This window comes from Arctopsyche grandis, chromosome 8 (genome assembly GCF_051622035.1).
Source record: "Arctopsyche grandis isolate Sample6627 chromosome 8, ASM5162203v2, whole genome shotgun sequence".
In the NCBI taxonomy this organism is placed as follows: Eukaryota; Metazoa; Arthropoda; class Insecta; order Trichoptera; family Hydropsychidae; genus Arctopsyche; species Arctopsyche grandis.
Window position 1 is genome coordinate 29,390,372 of NC_135362.1, and position 22,985 is coordinate 29,413,356.

Here is a 22,985-nt window from a genome sequence, read left to right on the forward strand (position 1 = left end):
AGATTTTGTGCTCAACTGCAATGATATTTGTAACATATTTTGACTGATTCGAACTCAGAATCGATAACTGATCACGTTTTCACGTGTGCCTGTGTGTCTGTGTGTGTCTGTACGTAGGTGTATTTTGGGGATTTTTTGAACACCGTTCGTCCTATTGAACTGAAACTTAGTATCAGTTACTGAAATTATTATCGATACGACGTAAATTTTTTAAGTTGACCGGAAATGGTACCTCCCATTATAGGTGATCTGTTTTTTACTAATCTCTTTTCAGTTTGCTTTTGATTTTTTCGTCTGACAATATTTGGGTTCTTATCCACACTCTTTTGTTTCCATGAATAATTACTAGACGGTACAAACTATTTGTAAAAAACAAATCAATGAATCAAAGTGATGTTTTTTACTTTATTTGATTACATTAAAGGATGTCTTTTATTTAATCTTAGAAATTTATGGATGCGAACCGAAAATTTAAAGAATGTAGCCAAACTCTCAAAACAAGAATGCCAATATGAGGAGTATTTTTTGCGTGAAACATCGGGAGAGTGTGCAAAATGCAATTGAACGGTTTTGAAATGTGAAAATGTGCAATTGAACATTTTTTTCCTTTTTTTTTGTTATTCATTTGATTTCCCGGTGCTAAAGTAATCTTCCGGGATTGGAAGCACTCGTAAAAATCATAAAAAAATGAATGTCTGTTTGTCTGTCTGTCTTGTATAGGCTCCTAAACCACTCAACCGATTACGATAGAACTTTCAGGATTTGTTGTATGCATGTTCGGGAAGCTTACTGTAAATTAATTCATTGTTAATTTCGTGTTCTTCAGCCTCTTGAAATACAGCGATTTATGTAACAAAAATTCTGCAATATTTGTAATTAATTGTCTAGGAAGGGTAGTCTACCTGTTAGGCCTTCCTGGTATATGATAAATGTAAAATAAAAAATAAAGCAAATTTAAATTTAAATTAAAATATATAAGACATATTTTATATAATGAGACATAAATGCCGTTTTTTATGCTCATTATTTTTAGAACATTTTAATATAAATTTCAGATATAAAAATAAACAATAATAAAGATGATTTTTTTTTACCTAATATACAAATTACAGTTTTCAATTTTAGAACCACCAAATTTGGTATACTATCTATCTACATATCTAAATACATATATGTATATAAAAAGCAATGTTTGTCTGTCTGTTTATCTATCTGTCACATATGCGTTCCTATACCATTCAACCGATTGCGATGAAACTTACATGAGTTATTGTGTGCATGTCCGCGATGGTTTCTGTAAAAAAAAAATCGCCCAAAAACGGGAACGGAAACGGGAATGAGTGGCATTGCAACGCAATAATTTAAAATGTCTTCGCGTCGCGACCTGCATTGTTAGGGTAAAATAAACAAACAATTGAATAATTTCTAATGTGTTCGCTGCCTGCATTTTTCCGACAAATGGGAACGGGAACGGAAACGAGAACGGGAATCGCATGCGTTATTGTGGCATGCAACGCATGTCGGGTTCAGCTAGTTCACAATAAAAACGAAGTAAACAAATGAAAGTATAAAATACATATATTCTTTATATAAAATACATTGTTAATTTGATCTTATATATTATATTAATTTAAAGCTTAATTAATTTTGACGGATTCGTAGATTTTGGACAACATTTCCTCAAACTGTTCCAATTTCTTTTTACATTCGCTCAGTTCATTTTGAATTATTTTCATGTCGCTTCCTTCGCTCATACGTTCGCTCACGATGGCCTTTGCCATTTTCACTATCTTTCTATCCATCCTCAACTGTTTGCAATCGTTGAGACAGCACAACGTAGTGCCGACGTCGTCGTCGCTACTCTGTTTCTTCTTGTTTCTGTCGTTCGTAAATATTACAATCCTCGACAGTTGATTCGTTTTCACTCCGATTTGAGCCATCGGTAAGAAGTTCGGAAACAGGCAGATCTTTCTGGCGAACGGTTTCGATATGATGAGCCTCGGGTTGATGCACATGCGGCCTGGCAGCCAGCAGCAACAGTTTTGGATCCTGGAAATGGCGTTCCTGTACGGCGACATGTCTCCCAACACGATATTTTCAAAGTATGATATCAATTGTATGCGCGATATGTGTCCGACCAGCTCGGCATCGGCCTTAATGGCTTGAGTGTCGCTCACCGCTAAACCGTTGAGCAAATTGAACAGAACGATAGGTATCATAAATACGAATATGATGAATATTACATGACTCGTGACCGGGAACAGACCGAAGTTTATATCGCTGGCGTCCAACTCTCCCGTCAGCATGACGATGGTTTTGAACAGAGACATTCCCGGATCGAGGAAGAAATCGGTTTCTTTTTCTTCCTCTTCGTCGTTCTTCTTGTTCGGATCGAACGCTACCTTCTCACCGTTTTCATCATCTTTCGTCTTGACAGTGCGGAATAGTGTGTAGAAGCTTAGAGCGAATGCTATGATTAAAATGCAATACCACAAGAGGAATTTGAAAAAGTTCCACGACACGGTTTTGAGCATTACGATGTTGGTAGATAACGCGGGAAATTGGCCGATGATTAAGACGAGCTCAGCCGAAGAGAGCAGGATTGCAATCGAGAACAGCTCTTGCATCGGATTGTCCGGAGTCAATTCCCTGAACATAATCATACATGTGACTATGATCAGAAACAGTTCCAGCCAATTTTCAATGCTTTTCAAATACTTTTTCGGCGACACTGTAATCTGTATCGTTTCGCGCATTATTAGCACTACTAAGCCGGTTATTGTTAAAATTCTAGTGACTTGTGCAACGGTCGTCGCAATATCACTCTTCTCATCGCTGGGGTTAAATCCGAAGAGGATGTGCAAGATGAGCGAGAGCCAAAAGAGCGAGTAGAATGTTATGTTCGCGTAAAACAGACAACTTATCCGTTGCCACTTCAAATATAAGAAGCTCGTGATGACCGGGTGTTTGAGCAGGGGCTTGAGCTCCGAGTGTCTGGTCATGTACAGGAGTGCGTCGGTTTCCGGTGCTAAAAATTGATCGTTGTCGTTGATCTTGCCGTTTGAGTCGTCCATTAGAGGTATTTTGATCGAATCTCTGTCGTTGGCGTTGTTCGGCGGCACCAAGAAGCTGTAGTCGAATTGTATTTCATAGTCTTCGTCGTTGGGCCGCTCGCTGTTCGTCGTCAGACACTCGTCTAGGAAGGTCTCTAGAGTTTTCGCCGATATGTCTGCTAAAGGAGGCTCGTTGAATTTATTGCGGATTCCAATGCAAGCACCCTTCCTCAACAAAGTCAGTACCGTGTCTTGATCACCGCTTCTGGCTGCGTAATGTAAGGCGGTGTTGTCTTTTACGTCCAAGTAGTTTATGTTACATTCCTTGGTATTTTCTAATAGCATTTTGATGCACTCTTTGTAGTCGCAGTTTTTGTCGTGTTGATTGTTTTTCTCCTCCTTGATTGCCATTTGTAATAAAGATTCACCGTTAACGGCATCGGTTGAAGTTTTGCTATTCGACAGCAATATGTTCAGTATTTTGTGGTAGCCGTTACAACTGGCGATGGCTATCGGTTTTGTATCATTTCCCGGTGCCGTAGCGTTGGGATCAGCTCCATTTTCTAATAGAACAGTTACAGCCCTGTCCATACCGTTGTTACAAGCAAATTGTAGCAAGGTATACAATCCGTTGTTATCGCCGAGTAATTTTGGGAATTCGTCTGTTTTTTTGATCTTTTCAAAATCTTTCAGGAATTTGTCTTCATCGTGACCGCTCAGATGTGAGAATAACTTGTGGATGTTTACCACTTCCTTTGAACTTGCATTTTTAGACAGCCTTTCTAGCAAATGAGGGAACGACGTTTGTATCATTGTTCGTGCAGTTTTTTGCCGTCTGTCTTTGTACGAATCAAGATCAATAGGGTTTTCAGAATAGTCGATCATGATTTTAACGACATTTTCCAAGCCTTGCTTCGCAGCCGAGTGCACCGGTGTTACGTTCTTCTGATCCGGTATGTTGACATCTATCCCGGCTTTAACCAACAATTCTATTATATCTTCGTAGTCTTTTAACCTAGACTCTCTATCGTCGGTTTCAATTTCGTCGATTTGCTTAATCGCCAGATGCAAAGCCGTGTTTCCTTTGCTCAAAATATTAATATCCAGATCATCCTTACCCAACAGTGCTTTGATGATATTGACGTCGCCGGTTTCGGCAGCAAAGTGTAGCGGGGATTTTGCGTGCGTGTCGTTAACTTTGTTCACATCTGCGTTTTCGTTTAGTAGCAATTTGACGTATTCACTTGTGCCGCGTTCGGAACACGCCAGCTCGAGACATGTTTTGTAGTCGGGGTATTCGTAGCAGTGTTCGATGTCGACGGATCCTGAATTCAGGTGGCGACGGAACGCTCTGAGATCCCTCTGTGTCAATGCGGCTCGAAGTTGTTCTTGTGGGTCGGAGAAGAGTGAACTTCCACGGCTGATTCCTCGCGACTTCATCTCGTAGCCTTCCTTCACCATCTTGCCGGCGCTAATGCTATTGTATCATCTGAAATAACATAAATTGAATAAAATTAATATTGTTTCATGGATTTCAATATACATATAATAGCTCTAATGTGTTCTTTAATTGACTGAAAGTCTTGGATTTTTTTTGGTTTTTCAATGAGTACGAGTCTTAATGTTGATTTTTACTTTATCTATGTACGTAGTAACAATAGATGAAGGTTTATGATCATGCGAAAATTCAAACTCGAGATTTTGACTGATTCAAACTCAGAATCGATCACTGATAACGTTTTCATGATCTAAAAAAAATATGTTAGTGTATTTGAAGATTTTTTGAACATCATTCGTCGTATCGAACTTAAACTTAGTATCAATTACTGAAATTCTTATCGATAACACGTAAATTGTTTTCTTTTAGTAATGTATTATACATATGTACAGTTAAAATTGTATATAAAATTATTTCTAAACTGTAAATAGGCAATGAAACTTTCACCAATATTTCAAATTAATTAGAAATATTTCAAAAATGTAAATTTTTCTTCAAAGTGAAGACCACTTTATATATATAGCGTAAGAAAGTTTCATTTTGATTAGTTATTTAAGATTTTTTTTATATTATTTATTGTAAAACGGATGTTGGCAATTTATTTTCTTTTTCCAATGTTGCCTTTGGCTCTGAATATACAGGTTCATTATTTGTGGGTCAACTACAGGAAATGATTAATTTATCATACTGTGAAACATTTGGAAGATGCGTTACATAAATTTGCAATAAAAATTAATTCTAGTTCAACTTTAAATTAAATTTCAACGAAAATAAATTGTATGCATATTTTGACATTATTTTTTGAAACAAAACTGATCAAATTTTCACCGCATGTGTAATAGTTTGCTTTCATATAAATTATTACTCGTATGGATTGTATCCTTTTTGTACAACTATTTGTTAATACGTAAACAGAAACAGCTCTAGTATTAATTTATGTACATATGTAGATTGGAATTAACCTAGATTAGTATTAGTTTAATATTCAAGTAAAATTATTCGATTACCACAATGTGTATGTAATTAATCCGTAGTATCATTTAATGATTGTTTACGTTTATTTATTTGAAGTTAGGACTTTTGGAACTTGTCTTTGATCGCGACCGTTCCATTGTAAACGTTATCGTCCGTCTGCTTGTCCTTTTATAGCTTTCGTTTCTCGAACAATCAAGTTACTTAATTGATCTCCCCTTACCGAGTCGGTTTCACAACTTCATCGGACAAATTGTGCGGTTACTTTTATTCGAATTTCATTCGAGACAGTGCCAGTTGTGACCCATTATTGCCGAAATGCAATTATTTAATTGAGACGCTCTGGCGGTAACGGGAATTCGAAATAATTAATTGCTTGAATTTTTTTCAATTAATCTTTAACCCCATCGCACGCATATTACATCGGTTTATCAGCAGTTACTACTATTTTTTTGTTGTAATTTATTTTTGAATGAATATATTTTCCTGTTGATGTATGTATACATATGTATATTTGATGGTGAAATTAGGTAACCCATTAAATGAAATAATTATATATTCGGCGCTAAGTGATTTCGTATAATTAAAATATAGCGGGTTTTGTGTGTGCTGTCATCGAGCGCGCTAACCGGTCTTTCTGTTGTGGGAAAATGTTGCGGATGACTGATATATGTGTTGTTTTTGTTTTTTTATTATTTATAAGAATTGTTAATATTTGGCCTTGCTTGGTCTGAACGTTTTGCCGTATTTGGTAATGGTGACTGAAAAAAGTTTGCATTTTAAATCATTTAAATGATTCATTTTTGTATGTATTATATATATATATGTATATTTTTTAAATTAATGGCTTTATGCAAAATTTACGGGCGTTGCTCAGGGAAGAAAAATTTGATAAAAAAAGAGGAAGAGCTGAACCCATAGGCATGCCTTGCAATGTCACAATAACGTTATTACAGTAATGATAAATTGTCGGAAAAATGCAGGCGGCGAACACATTTGATATTATTCAATTGTTTGTTTATTTTACCCTAACAACGCAGGTGGCGACGCGAAAACATTTTAAATTATTGCGTTGCAATGCCACTCATTCCCGTTTCCGTTCCCGTTTTTGGGCGATTTTTTTTTACAGAAACCATCGCGGACATGCACACAATAACTCATGTAAGTTTCATCGCAATCGGTTGAATGGTATAGGAACGCATATGTGACAGATAGATAAACAGACAGACAAACATTGCTTTTTATATACATATATGTATTTAGATATGTAGATAGATAGTATACCAAATTTGGTGGTTCTAAAATTGAAAACTGTAGATTTGTATATTAGGTAAAAAAAATCATCTTTATTATTGTTTATTTTTATATCTGAAATTTATATTAAAATGTTCTAAAAATAATGAGCAAAAAAAACGGCATTTATGTCTCATTATATAAAATATGTCTTATATATTTTAATTTAAATTTAAATTTGCTTTATTTTTTATTTTACATTTATCATATACCAGGAAGGCCTAACAGGTAGACTACCCTTCCTAGACAATTAATTACAAACATTGCAGCATTTTTGTTACATAAATCGCTGTATTTCAAGAGGCTGAAGAACACGAAATTAACAATTAATTAATCCACAGACACATCTATGGATTTAGACTCGTACATAATTTTTTTACATATTGTACAATAATCAAATACAGATATTTGTGACATAGCGGGTAGGATGATTTTTGCCAATTTGATGGAGGAACCGTTTCAACACTGAAATCGGCAAACTCTGATAAGAAACGATCGACTTGGAGTCACAAATATCCAAGTCTGACCGGCAGTATTAAAGATTAGCCCGGGATTGAACCCGATAACCTCTCGGTGCTAAACAAAAACGCAACCACCGAGCCATACTGCTGGCTGTGTATACATATGTATATGATGCCAACACGTCAGTAATACACTGTACTGGTTGGCTTTGAAACGCGGGGGCCTCGGCCTGCTCATCGCCAACAATAATGGAAGTACAACCATAAAAGGTCGTGTGGTCTGTTGATTGTTAATGTTGGCGAATCGTCTCTTCGATGACCGTGTAAAACGAACCTATTTATCATTACACATATTTATTTGAGTACAGTATACTCTCGATTATCCGTGCTTTAAAAATATCGATTAATTTTTTTCTTATATGATTATGAGACGCACCGATTGATTGCGACCATAAACACGTGTGTTGTTTAAAACAAATGATGTCACACAGAAATGTTTTACGTTCCCTTTTCAAATGTCTTTTACAATTGCGTTAATTCTTTCAGTCGCTTTTGATCAACGAAGGAGTAACAAGTGCGTGTATTCAGAGCAGATTTTTTTGTAATGTACGTATGTTTAATTATTTTCAATTGCTGATGAATTCTGCATCGAATTTCGAGAAAATTTGCAACCCGATCAAATCTTGGTCAAAATTAAAGCCAGCAACAATTGTTCGATCATGGAGAATGATTCTTCCTGACATGGCAACAGATTTAGTGGATTCTGAAGAGAATGGAGCAAATGATATATCTGAAATATGTGGATTATTGTAAAATTTAAAATGTTTTGTAAACGTGGATAAGAAAAACATCGAAGAGTGGGCCCAATCATGATTTAAGTGATCCAGGTTTTAAATCGCATGGATGATGCAGATATCGTTTCTTTTGCTTCTCAAGAGGAAGAAAATGAGAGTGACACTACAAGTGAAGAAGATACCAGTGGTTACATTAGTCATAAAATGGTACCACACTAGTACTACATACATAACTATTATAGTAACGATCACTTATCTGATTAACCTTTGAAGGACGGAGCGTCGAGATCGAACGAGTGTCCCGAATCGGGGTCGCGTAAGATCCCAGTATTTTGTATCAAAATACAGCTTTTTTCAATACAAATGGGTTCAATATATATCTTATTAATCATTTTATACATCAACATAAAAAAGTTTTAGTCGTATTGCATGTTTTTGACTATTGTTGTATTAAAAAACAACGACAAGCATCAACATGCAAACGCACATAGGCAAGGCCAACAGGCAACAGGATGACTCAATAGCCACGCGCCCAAAGCGACGAAAACAATAGCTTACGAAAGTATAGCTGTCTCTTTCTCTCGCATTGATTCATCGATCAACAAGAATCTGCCAGCGAACAGTCAAAAACATGACTTATCGCTACCGCCTTTAAATCATACTTTGGAACGTAGAAATGTATAAATGTATTTTTTTACGATGTACCCCTTTTCTAAATCATACGAAATCTATTAAAATAAATTGCTTATAGTTCATTCTTGGAATACAAGAAATATAGAGTGTATAGCTTTGAAAACCACATAGTTATTACGAAAAACGTAAAAATTGGGGCACTTGCGTACCCCACTTCGGTGAGGGAGGGTTAACTATGAGCGTTTTATCCGTGTCTTTCAATTATCCGTGACCGTCCTCCCCAGCATTCGCCCGGATAATCGAGAGTGTACTGTTTATTAAATCTGAAATTTTACTGCATTTTGTATCATAACTCGAAAACAGATGCCCCAGAAGTTAACGATTTGTATACTTGTTCCTTTTATTGGCGTATGTATGTATGTATGTTCCTTTTATTGCTCAATATGCTTCTTTTTTTCACTGCAATGTCTGTTTTTCACCGGTTTTACCATTAATAATAATGTACAGTTGTGTTCGAGTGTCACACAGGTCTCCTTTCAACATCCCACGCCGTATAATCTTTCGACTCAGTGTAATCAAATATGACACGTCTCGTAATGTGATCGTGTGTCGAGAAGATACACCAGACGAACGTTCGATTTTTCTCGACTGGCTGACTGATCTGATGTAACGAATGTCGAAAAATAGTAATTAATTGGGGAATTAAAAAAAGACCACGTGTGTAGAATTGATTATTGGGAAATTTATAATTAACAACGAAGCGTCTTTGATGTATTGTAATTAAAAACAACCTGTCTATTCGTCCAGGTATTTTCATTTTGGTCGAAAGACAATTAAATTGGAATATATTCACTTTCCATATTCGAGGTTTTATTGCACAATTTTTACTGTTGTTTTTTTTTTTCAGTCGTAAACTAGATGACTTGATTCGCAATAAATCGATTAGAAATCAGACATGGAATGTCAATATTTTATTTTTTTATTTGGTCAATTATTATTACGAGGTTTTGATTATACAATATACCTAAGCGTGTCGGCTTATGTGCAGGTAAATACATAGGTGCGTATAGCAATTGATTAGATTTATCAGTACTATTTAATCGCAGTATCATAATTCGTGGGTGGGTGAATGCCATTTTTTCATATGAATAAATTTAATAAAAAAAAAATGCAACGAAACGGTTAACATTTCACCCACATATATGTATACAAAATATGTATACGAGTAAAGGTCTGTTCATACCTGGTCGTCACGAACTTGCCACTGCACCAAACCTATAACCTGCAACTACACTAAATTCTATATGAGTCGTCTAGTTCCAAAACCCGGTAAAAGCATTTCACTCATTTGTTGGTAAACGCAGTTTTTCTGCCACAACTTTATTTAGTGGATTTAATTTACAAAGTTTTATTTTAATGAAAGATATACGATTTGAAGTTATTTTACAATTCAGTTTTTTGGAAAATTTTTGAGATTAAATGAAATATTAAGACTTGAAAACGATTTTGCCGGTGTTTGTTCCCGAGTTGTCCTTTCACGGCGATTCCGTTCCTTGCTCACGATTTCTTTCGGATTGTTTTCTTTCTTGTATCGCCATCTTTGGTTTTTTCAGTACTTCGTGACAGATCGTCTATGATAACAGCAGTTACGAAGGAAATGCGGTTGCACCCAGGTAACCGGCCGAAATGGCCGCCATCTTGCCATATGCAGTGTTCTGATTGGCTGTCGGCAGTTTTGCCGTTAATTCGAATAAACAGAGAGAATTTTAGCCGTTCTTTGGAACAAAACAAGATTTTAAATATTTTTTTTAGTCATTTAACTTGGTTTTAGAAAGAATTCAAGTATACAGTTTTGTTTGAAAATATTCCTAGAATCGGAATACATTTTTATCTCAGTTTTGACCAAATATGCAGATACCGGGTTTTGGAACTAGACGACTCATATGGACATTGGACACATTCATACTCCATTCGCGCATGCGCATTAACATTCTACATTCTTCAAATATATTTTTTTACATTCGTTACATTTCTCCAAATATGTGTATGAATCACTGTTATCGATAACTTTGTCAATACAAAATTTTTTATGCCTGCTAGTGGTTTAAGTGGGTTTTTTCCACGTACAAGTTATAAATTTATATATGTTTACAAACATGAATATTTGTATAACCTATGTATGTATTTCTGACGAATTTTATGTATGTATAAGAATACAAATATCAAATCTTTTTTAACGTTGGTACAAAATATAAAATTTTAAAGCTTCGATATATATATATATATATATATATATATATATATATATATATATATATATATATATATATATATATATATATATATATATATATATATATATATATAAATATAAATATATATATATATATATATATATATATATATATATATATATATATATATATATATATATATATATATATATATATATATATATATGTATGTTTGTACAAAGTTGGCTGTAGGTGTCGCCTTGGGACAATCCCGTGATGATACTGCGGTTAAAATATTTTTTTAAAAAATAAGTGTCACATCCACACGTTATTACTGACATAACAACCAATTTAACCAGCAGCGTGGACTAGTCGTTGGCATATTATACTTTCGAGCGGGGGGTGGTCACGGTTCGATTCCCACTAGCAGCTGTTGGCACGACCTTGGTTTGTGACTCCAGGTCGATCGTTTCCTTTCAGAGTTTGCTAATTTTTCTGATTATCATTGAAACGGTTCCTGTAAAATTGGCATTTCCTTTTCCAATCTATCTTGCAAATCTCAAATTATTCAGCGTTTTGAGGTTAGCTAATTTCTATAATAAAATGCTGCAAAAAGTTCTCACTATATGTATGTTGCTGTGGATGATGTTTGTATGAATTCGCATTGTATAAAAAAGTGCTTTTATTATTGTATTGTATCCGTATTAGTACACTCGTCGCTTTGGAGCGATCTGTAAAGGCGAGTGTACATGTTCGATTGAAATAAAATAATAACATAACACGTTGTCCAAAAAATTAATAGAACAGATAAAAAATGAAGGAAACATTCAACGACTAGTGTTGTGCCCGTTGATTACAACGGGTGGTTTCGGAAAGGAATTGATACACGAATTGAAATAAAGTTATATATGAATATAATGTAAGGTAATTTATAGACGCGCGCGCGCACGTATTAACAGGAAAAAAAATGAGTGCGCGCATTACACTCTCACCGATCCAACCCGTTCGAAATGATGAATGAATGAATGTGTGTGTGTGTTTGCCTTGGTGGATGTGTATATGTATGCATCTATTATTACTATTAAACGCGTATGTTATATACTTAAAATGCACCCATTGGTGCGAATGTATCGTCGTTGCTCTAATTGGTCAAACGTTAAGTGGTCCACGTGGATCACTTCACGCTGATTGGTTGTGCGCCTCGCTCGCGTGTATTTATTTTATTAAATATCTCTAGGCACAACATATACTCATGGTATTCTAAAATTTGTTTTTTTGTAATATCCATGCTTGTCGATCCACCACACATACCCACAAACAAACATACATCCCGTTTGTTTTTATATACATATATTATTATACCAATCTTAAAACATTAGTTGACATACATTGTATTTTCAACTGTCTTATATCCGACACCACAACATATGTCAACAGGTTTGAATACATTAAGCTGAAGTGATAGGATGTTGCGATGTCAACTTTCGCATTTCCTATGTATGTATGTTCATATATGGTCAGTTTCCTGTGCCGGTTGCACAACACTCAACATCATCATCATCATCATACAAAATACAGATGACTTTCGGGAATATTATTTATAAACGAACCACTCGAAATCCCACATTCGCATAGCTTGCATACCAATTGTTTGGAAATTTTACAGCATCGGCAGATGGGACTTATCTCCGACGACCGGTTGGTCAAAAATCAAATCCAGAACCACACACATTGTAGATAGTTCTGCGAAACAGAATATACATATACTTATATATTAAACACATGCATCTTTAATTTATTCCACTCGTGTCATGGTCATACATCTTGTCTCAATGAGTCCGTGTACTCGGAGCTATTTTCACATTACATATGTAAAAATTCCACGACAAATAGAATGTGTACCGATTTTGAATATCGGTAGATTGGTCGCCGAACTCCAATCGATGATTGGGTAATTGAATGTGGATTGTGTTTTGGATCCCATATGGTACGTGCTCCAACACCTGTTTGAAATTTCAATGATTCATTCGATTCGGTCGCTTCTGATCAATTGATAGCTGTTTGAATTCGTGCACTCGCACTGCTATTTTTGCAAATATTGTAATCTCGAATGTTTGCTAAATATATATGCATAAATGTCGCGTCGAATGTTTGCCGTGTTCGTGTATTTTTACTTTATCTATGTACATACGTAGTGACAATACATAGATGAAGTTTTGTGATCGTGCGAAAATTCGCACTCGAGATTTTGACTCCGAATCGATCACTGATCACGTTTTCATGATCTAGAAAAAAATGTGTATTTTGGAGATTTTTTTGAACAAAAGTTTCAGTCCTATCGAACTGAAACTTTTGATTTAATATCTAGAAATTTAATCTTAATATCAAGTTATATGTAAAATTTAGTGAGCACCCGTCAACCGGAAGTGGCAGTTTACTCTTGTTAAATTTTTCTTCCACTATTTTTTTTAAATATTTGTGCTTAAAGCCTTTAAAATTCAAGTATAATCCTTGTATCAATGTGATGAAAATAATAATAAAATTTAATAAACCGGAAGTTGAATTTTTTCTCTAAGCAAAGTCAAAAATGATGTTGCCACACGATTTTTTCCACACCCCTGAACGTATCAAGCGGAAAATTTATATTTGTATTCTTTATGTACTAGCTCAGAGTTGATAAGGTTTTGGCTAGAATTCGTTAACCAGAAGTGATAATTTTTTTATTTTTTATTAAACAATATTTCATAATTATATTTTGACCTTTCAAATTGTTTGTATCTTCTTGAAATTTAATGTGTATAATAATTATAGTGATTTTATTTATTTGATAAAATCGGACAACCGGTAGTAGAACTCTTGTCTTGTGTAAGTTTCCCTACATTTGCGCTCAATTTGTATCGAAAATGCTCTCATAACCGGTATTTGTGACCGTGTATGTAATTCTCATCATCTAATTTTGATTTTTAAACTTCTTAAATTCCTCAAATACATGGATGAAGTTGTGGTTTGGTCACATCCGATTTCTTATATTGTCTTTTTGCGTTTGAACCTAATATTAACTAATATAAACATTCGCATTACCAGTAAATAGCTTTAATCAATTTGGTTGAAGCACTTTGCTATGTAAAGGTCAATTCATACTAGCAAAACACGTACGGGCAACTGCACGTAACTAGCAATACGAAAAGTACTATTTGGTACATTTTGTTTGGACACATTCATATCAAACGTGGCGTAGACGTAACAGCAATTACATATTAGCAGCAGCCGACAACATCTATTCATACTATATGGCAGTACATGTCACTGTAACGTATCAAGCAAAACCGGTTTTCTTTGTCCACTGCGGAAATATTCACGCACGACGTGACGTCATAGTGGCGAGTGCACGAGTGCAATGTGCGCATGCGCATATGAATATTTTCGGAAAAGATCATATTGTGACAATATTTTTGCGTCGCAAGTAATATTGCGCCGTATCGTCGCGCTCTGTAATGTATATGTAAGCCGATTTTGCTCTGCACTCGGCCAAAACTTGTCTGAACGTACCGGAAATTTGACTTTTGTGTTCCAATATATCTCAAAATAATAAAAAAAATCATTTAATTTCCGTCATCAAATTGAGCGATCAGTCATTTTTATGATTTGATGTCAACTTCATTACGAAAATTAAGCGTGAAAAATTCACTACGACTTTTTTACACTCCAATCACGATCTCGATGATTAATTTATATCCAACTGCGAGATTGAACGTCAGAGTCGTAATCACCTTATAAGTTGATTTTTTTTTTACCCACGTACATAGATGATTATTTACTCTTTTTTTTTCTTCTCAACTCTTCTTTTTGACCAATGGACCGATGGACGCGGGGATCGGACGAATGGATCAATCAATTGCGACACGCTCGAATTCACACTCGAAATTTCCGTAATGAACGTGTATTATTTCGATAGAATTAAATAAGAACTCGCCATGTTTGTATTCGCTAGGTTTTGGAGTCGAATTTTCATATTATATATTGGTGCTTAAAAATCGCCCGCATAATATTTTCAACAAAAGCGGAATTCATTACTGAATATCATACTATTCTACCCGTACATGTTTATTTAAATTTGACTTTTACACTATTGTGATTCTTTTGAATGTGTTCCGAACAAAGGATTACAAAAGTTCTGGCTCGCTTGGGTCACTTTTCGTATATTGTTTGCTCTTATTATGAAAATTGCTGTGGGTCACGCGCGCGTCATAAACGTTCTTTTTGTTTTTTGTCTTCTGTCGATGTTTATATAGAATAAAAGGTTTTAATTGTTGAAATGTTTCTGCATTGAATATAAAGTATGCGTTTAAACATTTAAAGTGCGTATTTAAGGAAAATTGATGTGAATAATGTCGGAATCGACATGATTCTGGCCATGCTTCAACAATTACATGGATGAATCGTTTCATTTATTTTATTTAAAAATAAAAATCGATTTAAAAATATTAAATTTAGACTTGTCGAAGAACACAGAGACACAAGGGGCGCACCGACGAACACGGACACACAAAGCATTCCATCAAGTTTCATTTTTTTTTTTCCTATCAAACGTCTACGCTTGCTTTTTATAGATTAGGCCGAGTGATGACAGACATGTGCGACGTCAGGCCGAGCGATGGGTTACACACACACACACACACACACACATTCATTCATCATTTTGAACGGGTTGGATTTGTGAACGTGTAATGCACCCACTTTTTACCTTACATTTTTTATATATAACTTTATTTTAATTCGTGTATCAATTCCTTTCCGAAACCAACCGTTGAAATCAACGGGCACAACACTAGTGTAATATAAAAGGTATTCATTATGTGTTGTTCTAAAAACCAAAGATTGTCAAGATAGTTCATATAAATATGCATACAAAAAGGGTACCATTTATCGACCCAAATGAAAATAATATCCCTCTCTAAAATAGCTCGCACGACAGATTCGGTTTTCAACCGGCAAATCAAACGTCAAATGGGTTGCCAGTAATACAAATAAATAACAACCTAATCTTAAATTAATTGGGCCAACCCTAACTTAACCTAACCTAACCCTTAAATAAATAAGTGTCGGCTGCTAAGATATTACGATTACCCAGTGAAAATGTAACTGATTATGATTTCACTGAAACGTCAAATTTATTTTTTGTTACTCGCAACCCGTTTGACGTTTGATTTGCCGGGCGAACGCCGATTCATTAAATGCCGTTTTGACATTTGTCGTGTAATTTATTTTACAGCCATGCCAAAAATATTATCCCATATAAAAAGACACCGCTATTATGGGTAATTTATTTTTTAACAATTAAAATTTGTTTCTTAAGTGTAGCTATTATTTACGAAAACGCATAAAAAGCGCGACAAAAAAACTGTTATTTTATTCAAACAATACTTTTTTTCACTAGAAACTATCATTTCATACAAATATATATCATTATAAGCAATCGTAATAAAAAAAAAAACGATTAAATGATACATTCACACATTTCAATGCTATACGAATACGAATTGCGACATTTGGCCGAAAAATATTCATTCAAAATTCGAAACACTGCACTCGAGAGTGGGCGAATTGCATTCCAAAGATGCAACAAAAAGACTCGCAAAGGACTTTTGATTTTTATTTCTCTTCGCATACGAAAACCACTCTTACATGCATAATACATTACGATTTGGCAAGGTCCGTTGATTTCGGACCGGAAGTTCGACGTACGTTGCTAACCCACTCGTCCGATTCACCTGCTCGAAACCTACGAATCGTGAAATATGAAATTTGGGACTCGAAACTATTTACAGAGTATTCTCAATAATCCGGGCGTCGATTATCCGTGCACGAATCCAACATTTTTGTTGAATACATGTTGAAAACCAACGAATTCTACCATCATCCAACATTCAAACTATGTAGTGCTTCTGAATACCTGGAATTTTTCGATTCCCGGGACTCCAGTAGCGGCTCTGGATCATTAATTGTGTTGTAAAACTCGTAACCAGGTGTACACTTTCCAACACTTGTTAAAAAGTGAGCAATGTCTTTGTCAGCCTTTGAAGGCCTCTCCTACACGTTTCCTTTCGTTTCTGGTTTGGGCAACTGTCATCCATCTCTGTGGTCTTCCTTTTACCCTTTTACCATCTTCCCTGTGGTCTTCCTTTTACCCTTTTGCATTCTCTCGGGAACCATTCTAGTACTTCTTTTGTGCACTCTTCTCGCCACGTGGCCTGCCCATTGCAATTTCAATCTCTATCCACTACTCTTGTCATACCCACACATTTTCATCTACCACTCCTTGCACCCTTTTACATTCTCTCGGGTACCATTAGAGCACTTATTTTGTATCTATTGTCCGTTTTTCTAGTTATGTACGTGACCCGCTAAAGGCGCATACACACTGAATCGTACGGCACGGGCGCGTTCTTGGCCTCCTGCGGTGAAAAATCATGTCTCACACCGCAGGGACTTTTCAACAAGTTTCAACTGGTTTAAAAAAATACATGGGGAAGGTGGCAACGCCCGCCAATAGACATGGTTTCTCCTACATTTATTCAAATAAATGAATCACTGTCTAACCTACGTATGTCAATGCAAGAATTTTTGGCCAGGGCGTCATAGCATAGATCAGGCGTGCCCTTCTCTCTGTGTTTGCGCCCTAATATATGTATATAGAAAAAAAATCACATGATCAGTTATTGATACTGGATACATTTCACAAAAAAAAGCAATCGACGTTATGCATAGCTTGTTTTTAGACAGTTATTCAATACACAGACCTAGGATCGATTTCATCAGTGAAACAATGTTTACATATATCAGTCTTTTTAAAACGTTCACTAACGAAAATTAATCAAATCAACTTTTTAAAGGTTTTGAATTACGATACTGACTTTTATGATAATTTTTTAGAGTAACTCAACCAATAAGGATTCAAATATAAGGGTTACGATCAACCCTCCTATAACGTGCTAAAACTGTTCTGTAAGAAAACGGAAAGAAAATACAAATAAATAATAAAAAAAAGAAAAAAAAAAGAAAAGAACACACGATTTTAACGCTCATACAATTTCGTTTGAAATTGAACTTACTGAACCGATTCAACGCTCTATAGAAGGCTTGACTGTATAATTGATTTTATAAAATTGACTAATGATAAATAGAAAATTCTTATAAAGATTTTCTAGATAAATAATACATAGTGAACGTGAAAATCTGCTCTATGCACTATCAAAATATATAAAATAGTCTGATTGATAGTACATATCAATGCCTTGGTACACACATATTGTATGTCCATTTGTGAATTTGTATTGTATTTTAAGTTTGTAGATGCTGTAATAATTCAGGTTTTTCCTTTCAAAGATGTTTATGCATACCACATAAATTACCTTGAAAGGTAAAACTTACTTAAAACATGGACATACAATATTTGTGCACCAAACCATCGATATGTATGTTGTCAAAACGACAATGCGCATGCGCAGTCTTGACAACTGACCGTTTTTTGAACGGATCTCACTTTTAAATGAATAGTTCGCATTATCCGTGCCACCCGCCCGGATAATCGCGGATACACGATTCGTTTTGATGTGATTTACTGTTTATGTGCGGCACATGTGACTTTTGACACTTTGTCGGCTGCGGTTATGATTCAGTCGTTGATTATTATTATTATATTTTGCGGTTGACGTACATATTTGGATGTCAGCTGAGCTTTTTGTTCTCGCATTTTGGGTAGCTGGACGCTTCGTACACACTTCGGTTACGTTTCTAACTAGTGATTTGACTCGTACGCGTAACAATTCGACGTTGTGTCTTAACATTCAGATCTGTCACGACTTTTGGCTATACAATTTCTGATTATGAGATATGATCGGGCGTGTAAAAGGCGAACGTTCCGAAAACAAACAGCGAACGTGCGGATAACACGCTAACCGCCCACGCAGCATCTGCGTACTCGAATTTGATCTTTTTTAATTGATATTTCACCGCTTCATCTTTTTTTTTCTTCAATTTGACGGATGGATGTCGGCTTCCTATTAGTGGAGTTTAATTGGTAATATCTCATTTATTTGATCAAGTTCAGAAAGTGTGATCTGTATGGTGATTCATACCAATTGCATCTATCAAACTAAATCTTCATATATGTAAGTCGAAGTTTCGAATGCCAGCAGCGTGAATCGTTGGTTGCGATGATACTAAGCACCGAGGGTCGCCGGGTTCGATCCCGTGAACTGGCCGCGATTGAAAATATAATCTTTAATGCTGCTGGTCGGATTTGAATGTTTGTGACTCCTATCGTTTAACGTTTCCTATCAGAGTTTGTCATTTATATGATTTAATTTCATTTCAAACGGTTTCTCAATCAAATTGGCAAAAACCATCCTACCCACTATGCCACCATCTGTTTTGCGCCACTCTCATCCATTTCACCCCACACATTTTCCTAATTTCGTCTACCTATCTTCCCTGCGGTCTTCCTTTTACCCTTTTACATTCTCTCGGGTACCATTCTAGCACTTATTTTGTCCACCTTTCGTCCATTCTTCTAGCCACGTGGTCCGCCTATTGTCATTTCAATCTCTACTCTATTCACTGTGTCCAGTCATACTTCTCATCCAGCGGAAAAGTAATTTATTCTAAATTCCATAAGGTGATGATAAGACATAAGACATATTTTTAAAATAATTTGACATTAAAAAAAATAATTACGATTATCGACGGCGATGAATGTATTGACAGATATGATGCGTGCACTCTGTCCGAATCCGATAGTGTTCTTCTCTGCACACCCGGTCGATCCCCTACAGCTAAGTTCCCTCAGGCGTCCAGCTTTAACTATTTGCGTTTTATGTTAAACGACAGTATGTCAGTAATACCGGGTAGACACAATGTGAGTAGCTTGAACCAAGTAACTTGGACGTTACTCGCAGCGGGGTAATAAGTGATCCAACCGTTTTTGAACGCTGAAATCCGAGCCAAGTTGAACCGAGCTTAACTTTACTTAGGTCGGTTTTCAGCGTTCAAAAACGGTTGGATCACCAATTGCCACGCTGCGAGTAATGTCCAAGTTACTTGCAACGTGTCAATCCGATATAAGTAGAGCTACTTCGACGTCGAAAAGCGTTTTGACAGTGATGGATACCGGTGAGATATTGGTACCCTATTTGATTGTACATGTGCACTGTGTCCATATCGGATAGAGTCTTTGATATCTTCTTTGCACCTGTGACTCTTCACAGTTGAGCTCCATCATGCGTTTAACTCCATCTGTTTGTGCTTTGAATTAATCGACTGCTCGTCAGTAAATAAATAATCATACAAATGATTTTCTATATATTATATTATAGATCTGCACTTGAGCAAGTTTTAAACTTTTCATTTGGCATCCATTCCGTCTTCCTTATTTTCTTCTTCACTGAATTGTATCAATAGAATTTATAAACTTCTTATTCATTCATTCGGTCGTTCTTGCTTTCGTTTCTTATTGATCATCCCCCCCCCCTCCTCTCTGTAACCCTTCTTGATTTATCTGCCTTGGTTTCGACTATTTGAAAAATTAAATTGAACTATATTTACAAATGTACTTATAAAATACATTTAAGGTAGTTAGTAAACATTCATCTATTTCGAAACTTACAGTTTAGTAGTATTCAAATGTACGCATTCTAGGATAGGGTTTTATATCAAAAAAATCCTTTTGACGTATATGTCGGAGTGAAATCATAACAGCGGTGCAAATATATTTTCACTGACGTTTCAGTGAATTCATAACCAGTTACATTTTCAGGGTTGGTTTTATTCATTTAAGATTAGAATGTTAGGGTTGGTATTACTTAAGGGCCGGGCCGCACCGTGCAACTTTATCGGCCGACTAGTTGCGCGACACGAAAAAATGTATGTAAATGTGTGCGACAAACAAGTTGACGGGTGTGGCATGTCCCATCTACCTGCATGCATTGGTCTGGTCGCCCTCAACCAAGTCGCTCGCAAGTCGCACGGTGCGGTCCGGCCCTAAGGGTTAGGATAGGTTAGGTTAAGTTAGAGTTAGCCCCCTATTAATTTAAGATTGGGTTATAAATTCGTTGTTGTACGTTGTAAATTCATTGTTTGATACATTTTCACTGCTTGAATTGGTAAAAATATATATTTTCACTTGAAATATGCTTTCGCTGTAACATATATACCAACTATAACTAGACCTATCGTTTAAAAAAAAGAATAATTAGTATGACTCAGTACAAAATGGCGACTCTATCTAATATGTGCATACATATTATACATTCAAGCTTCAAAAAAGATTAGATAACTATGGAATTTGAGCTGAAATGTAAGGACGACCTTTCATGATTGACCACTACTACCGTTTGCGAAAGGATACGTCAACATTGGCAGCGACACTACAGATAAGTGCATTTGTACAAACAAAACATTTGCAGGAGCATTTGTACAAGTACAAACCAGAAACGACAAGCAGACGTATTTGACGAAACTATGTATGTATGTATAAACACCACTTGTTCACATTTTAATTGAAATTGAGTTTACACATCCTTCGGTGACACATTCAATTGATGTCAACACTTGATGCAACGACGGACAATACCCACTCCCACCACCACACATGTCACTTTATAAGATGAGGACGAGCACGAGACTGGGCAGATAATGCCGAAGGGTTCACTGGGTCGGTAACGTGTTAGAGACAAATAGCGTGAGACAGAACAAGTGGTCCAGATCAGCAGCAGCAACAGCAGCAGCAACCACAGTATTTACAATGACGTCAGCTTCCGTCGCCAGAGGCAAAAACCGAGGGCGATCAGGCGAAATGGCAATTTACTAGATCAGACGCACATTAGAACTGGCCCACGGTTAATTAAAGTTTTTTTTTGTTAAATTTCATGGTTGGTGCTCGCGTGTTGTCTTCTGGTCTGAATTTTTGAGTATGGGACGCTCTCACCTGAAGTTGTGGGTAGCACTGTGTGGGTTCGGAGGAGCGTTCCTCGGAGTCTGTAGCGACACAGACGACCGTTCTCGTTGCTGGTTAGCGAATGAGGCGCCATTGGTGTTGAGCCGCTGGTCTGCGACCACCACTTCCGATTCCCTACCATATAACACGCATATATTATATGTAGTATACTACATGTCTTGCAAAAGTGCTTGTTGCTTTTCAAATGCTGAAGCTTGAACATATTTAAATTTAAGCGATTCTATTACTCGGTGTTTCTTGCAGGGCTGCCACCTATTCTGAATCTATCTGGAAATGTCCTGGTTTATGGATGATATTATGCCATCTAATGGCTACGTCCACACTGCCGATATCTACACCCGATATTTTCGAATTTTCCATATCCAGTTCCCATATTGCAACCTATGGTTGCTATTTAGGAACTGGTTATGGAAAAATTCGTAAATATCGGGTGTAGATATCGGTAGTGTGGACGTAGCCAATGGGATGCTATGATAAACCAGTAGAAGTAGTAATTATTTATATTAAGGTCAAATAATTGACATGTCCGGTAGTAAAGATGAAGAGAGAGAAGAGAGACGTATGAAATTAGGATGGAGTGCATTTGGGCGAATGAATGCTGTTTTTAAATCAAAAATGCCACTCTGCCTGAAGAAAAAGATCTTCGATCAATGCGTTTTGCCAGTGATTACGTATGGATGTGAAATTTGGACACTGAACGCCAAGATGCTACACAAAATCCAATGCACTCAGAGAAATATGGAACGCTGTATGCCTGGCATAACGAGGAATTACAGGAAGCAGAACACGTGGGTGAGAAGTATGACGACGGTAGTGGACATAGTGGATAGAGTGAAGAGATTGAAATGGCAATGGGCGGGCCACGTGGCTATAAGAATGGACGAAAGGTGGATAAAAGAAGTGCTTGAATTGTACCCGAGAGAATACAAAAGGGTAAAAGGAAGACCGCAGGGAAAATGGGTGGACGAAATTAGGAAAATGTGCGGGGTGAGATGGATGAGAGTGGAAGAGACGAGTGGAAGCGTGTTGGAGA

General features: G+C 36.2%; 2 protein-coding genes across 2 annotated transcripts in view; one reads left to right on the forward strand and one right to left on the reverse strand.

Annotated features, from left to right (window-relative positions):
* LOC143915599 (gamma-tubulin complex component 2-like) overlaps positions 1-22,985 on the forward strand; it is a 44,338-nt gene that overhangs the window by 4,979 nt on the left and 16,374 nt on the right. The gene's annotated exons all lie outside the window — the stretch shown is intronic.
* pain (transient receptor potential cation channel family member painless) lies at positions 1,638-22,020 on the reverse strand. The gene is made up of 2 exons (XM_077436245.1): positions 21,923-22,020; positions 1,638-4,542 (listed from the first exon to the last, which is right to left on the reverse strand). Exon 2 carries the CDS (start codon positions 4,512-4,514, stop codon positions 1,638-1,640), a length of 2,877 nt encoding a protein of 958 aa, XP_077292371.1. The 5' UTR covers positions 4,515-4,542; positions 21,923-22,020.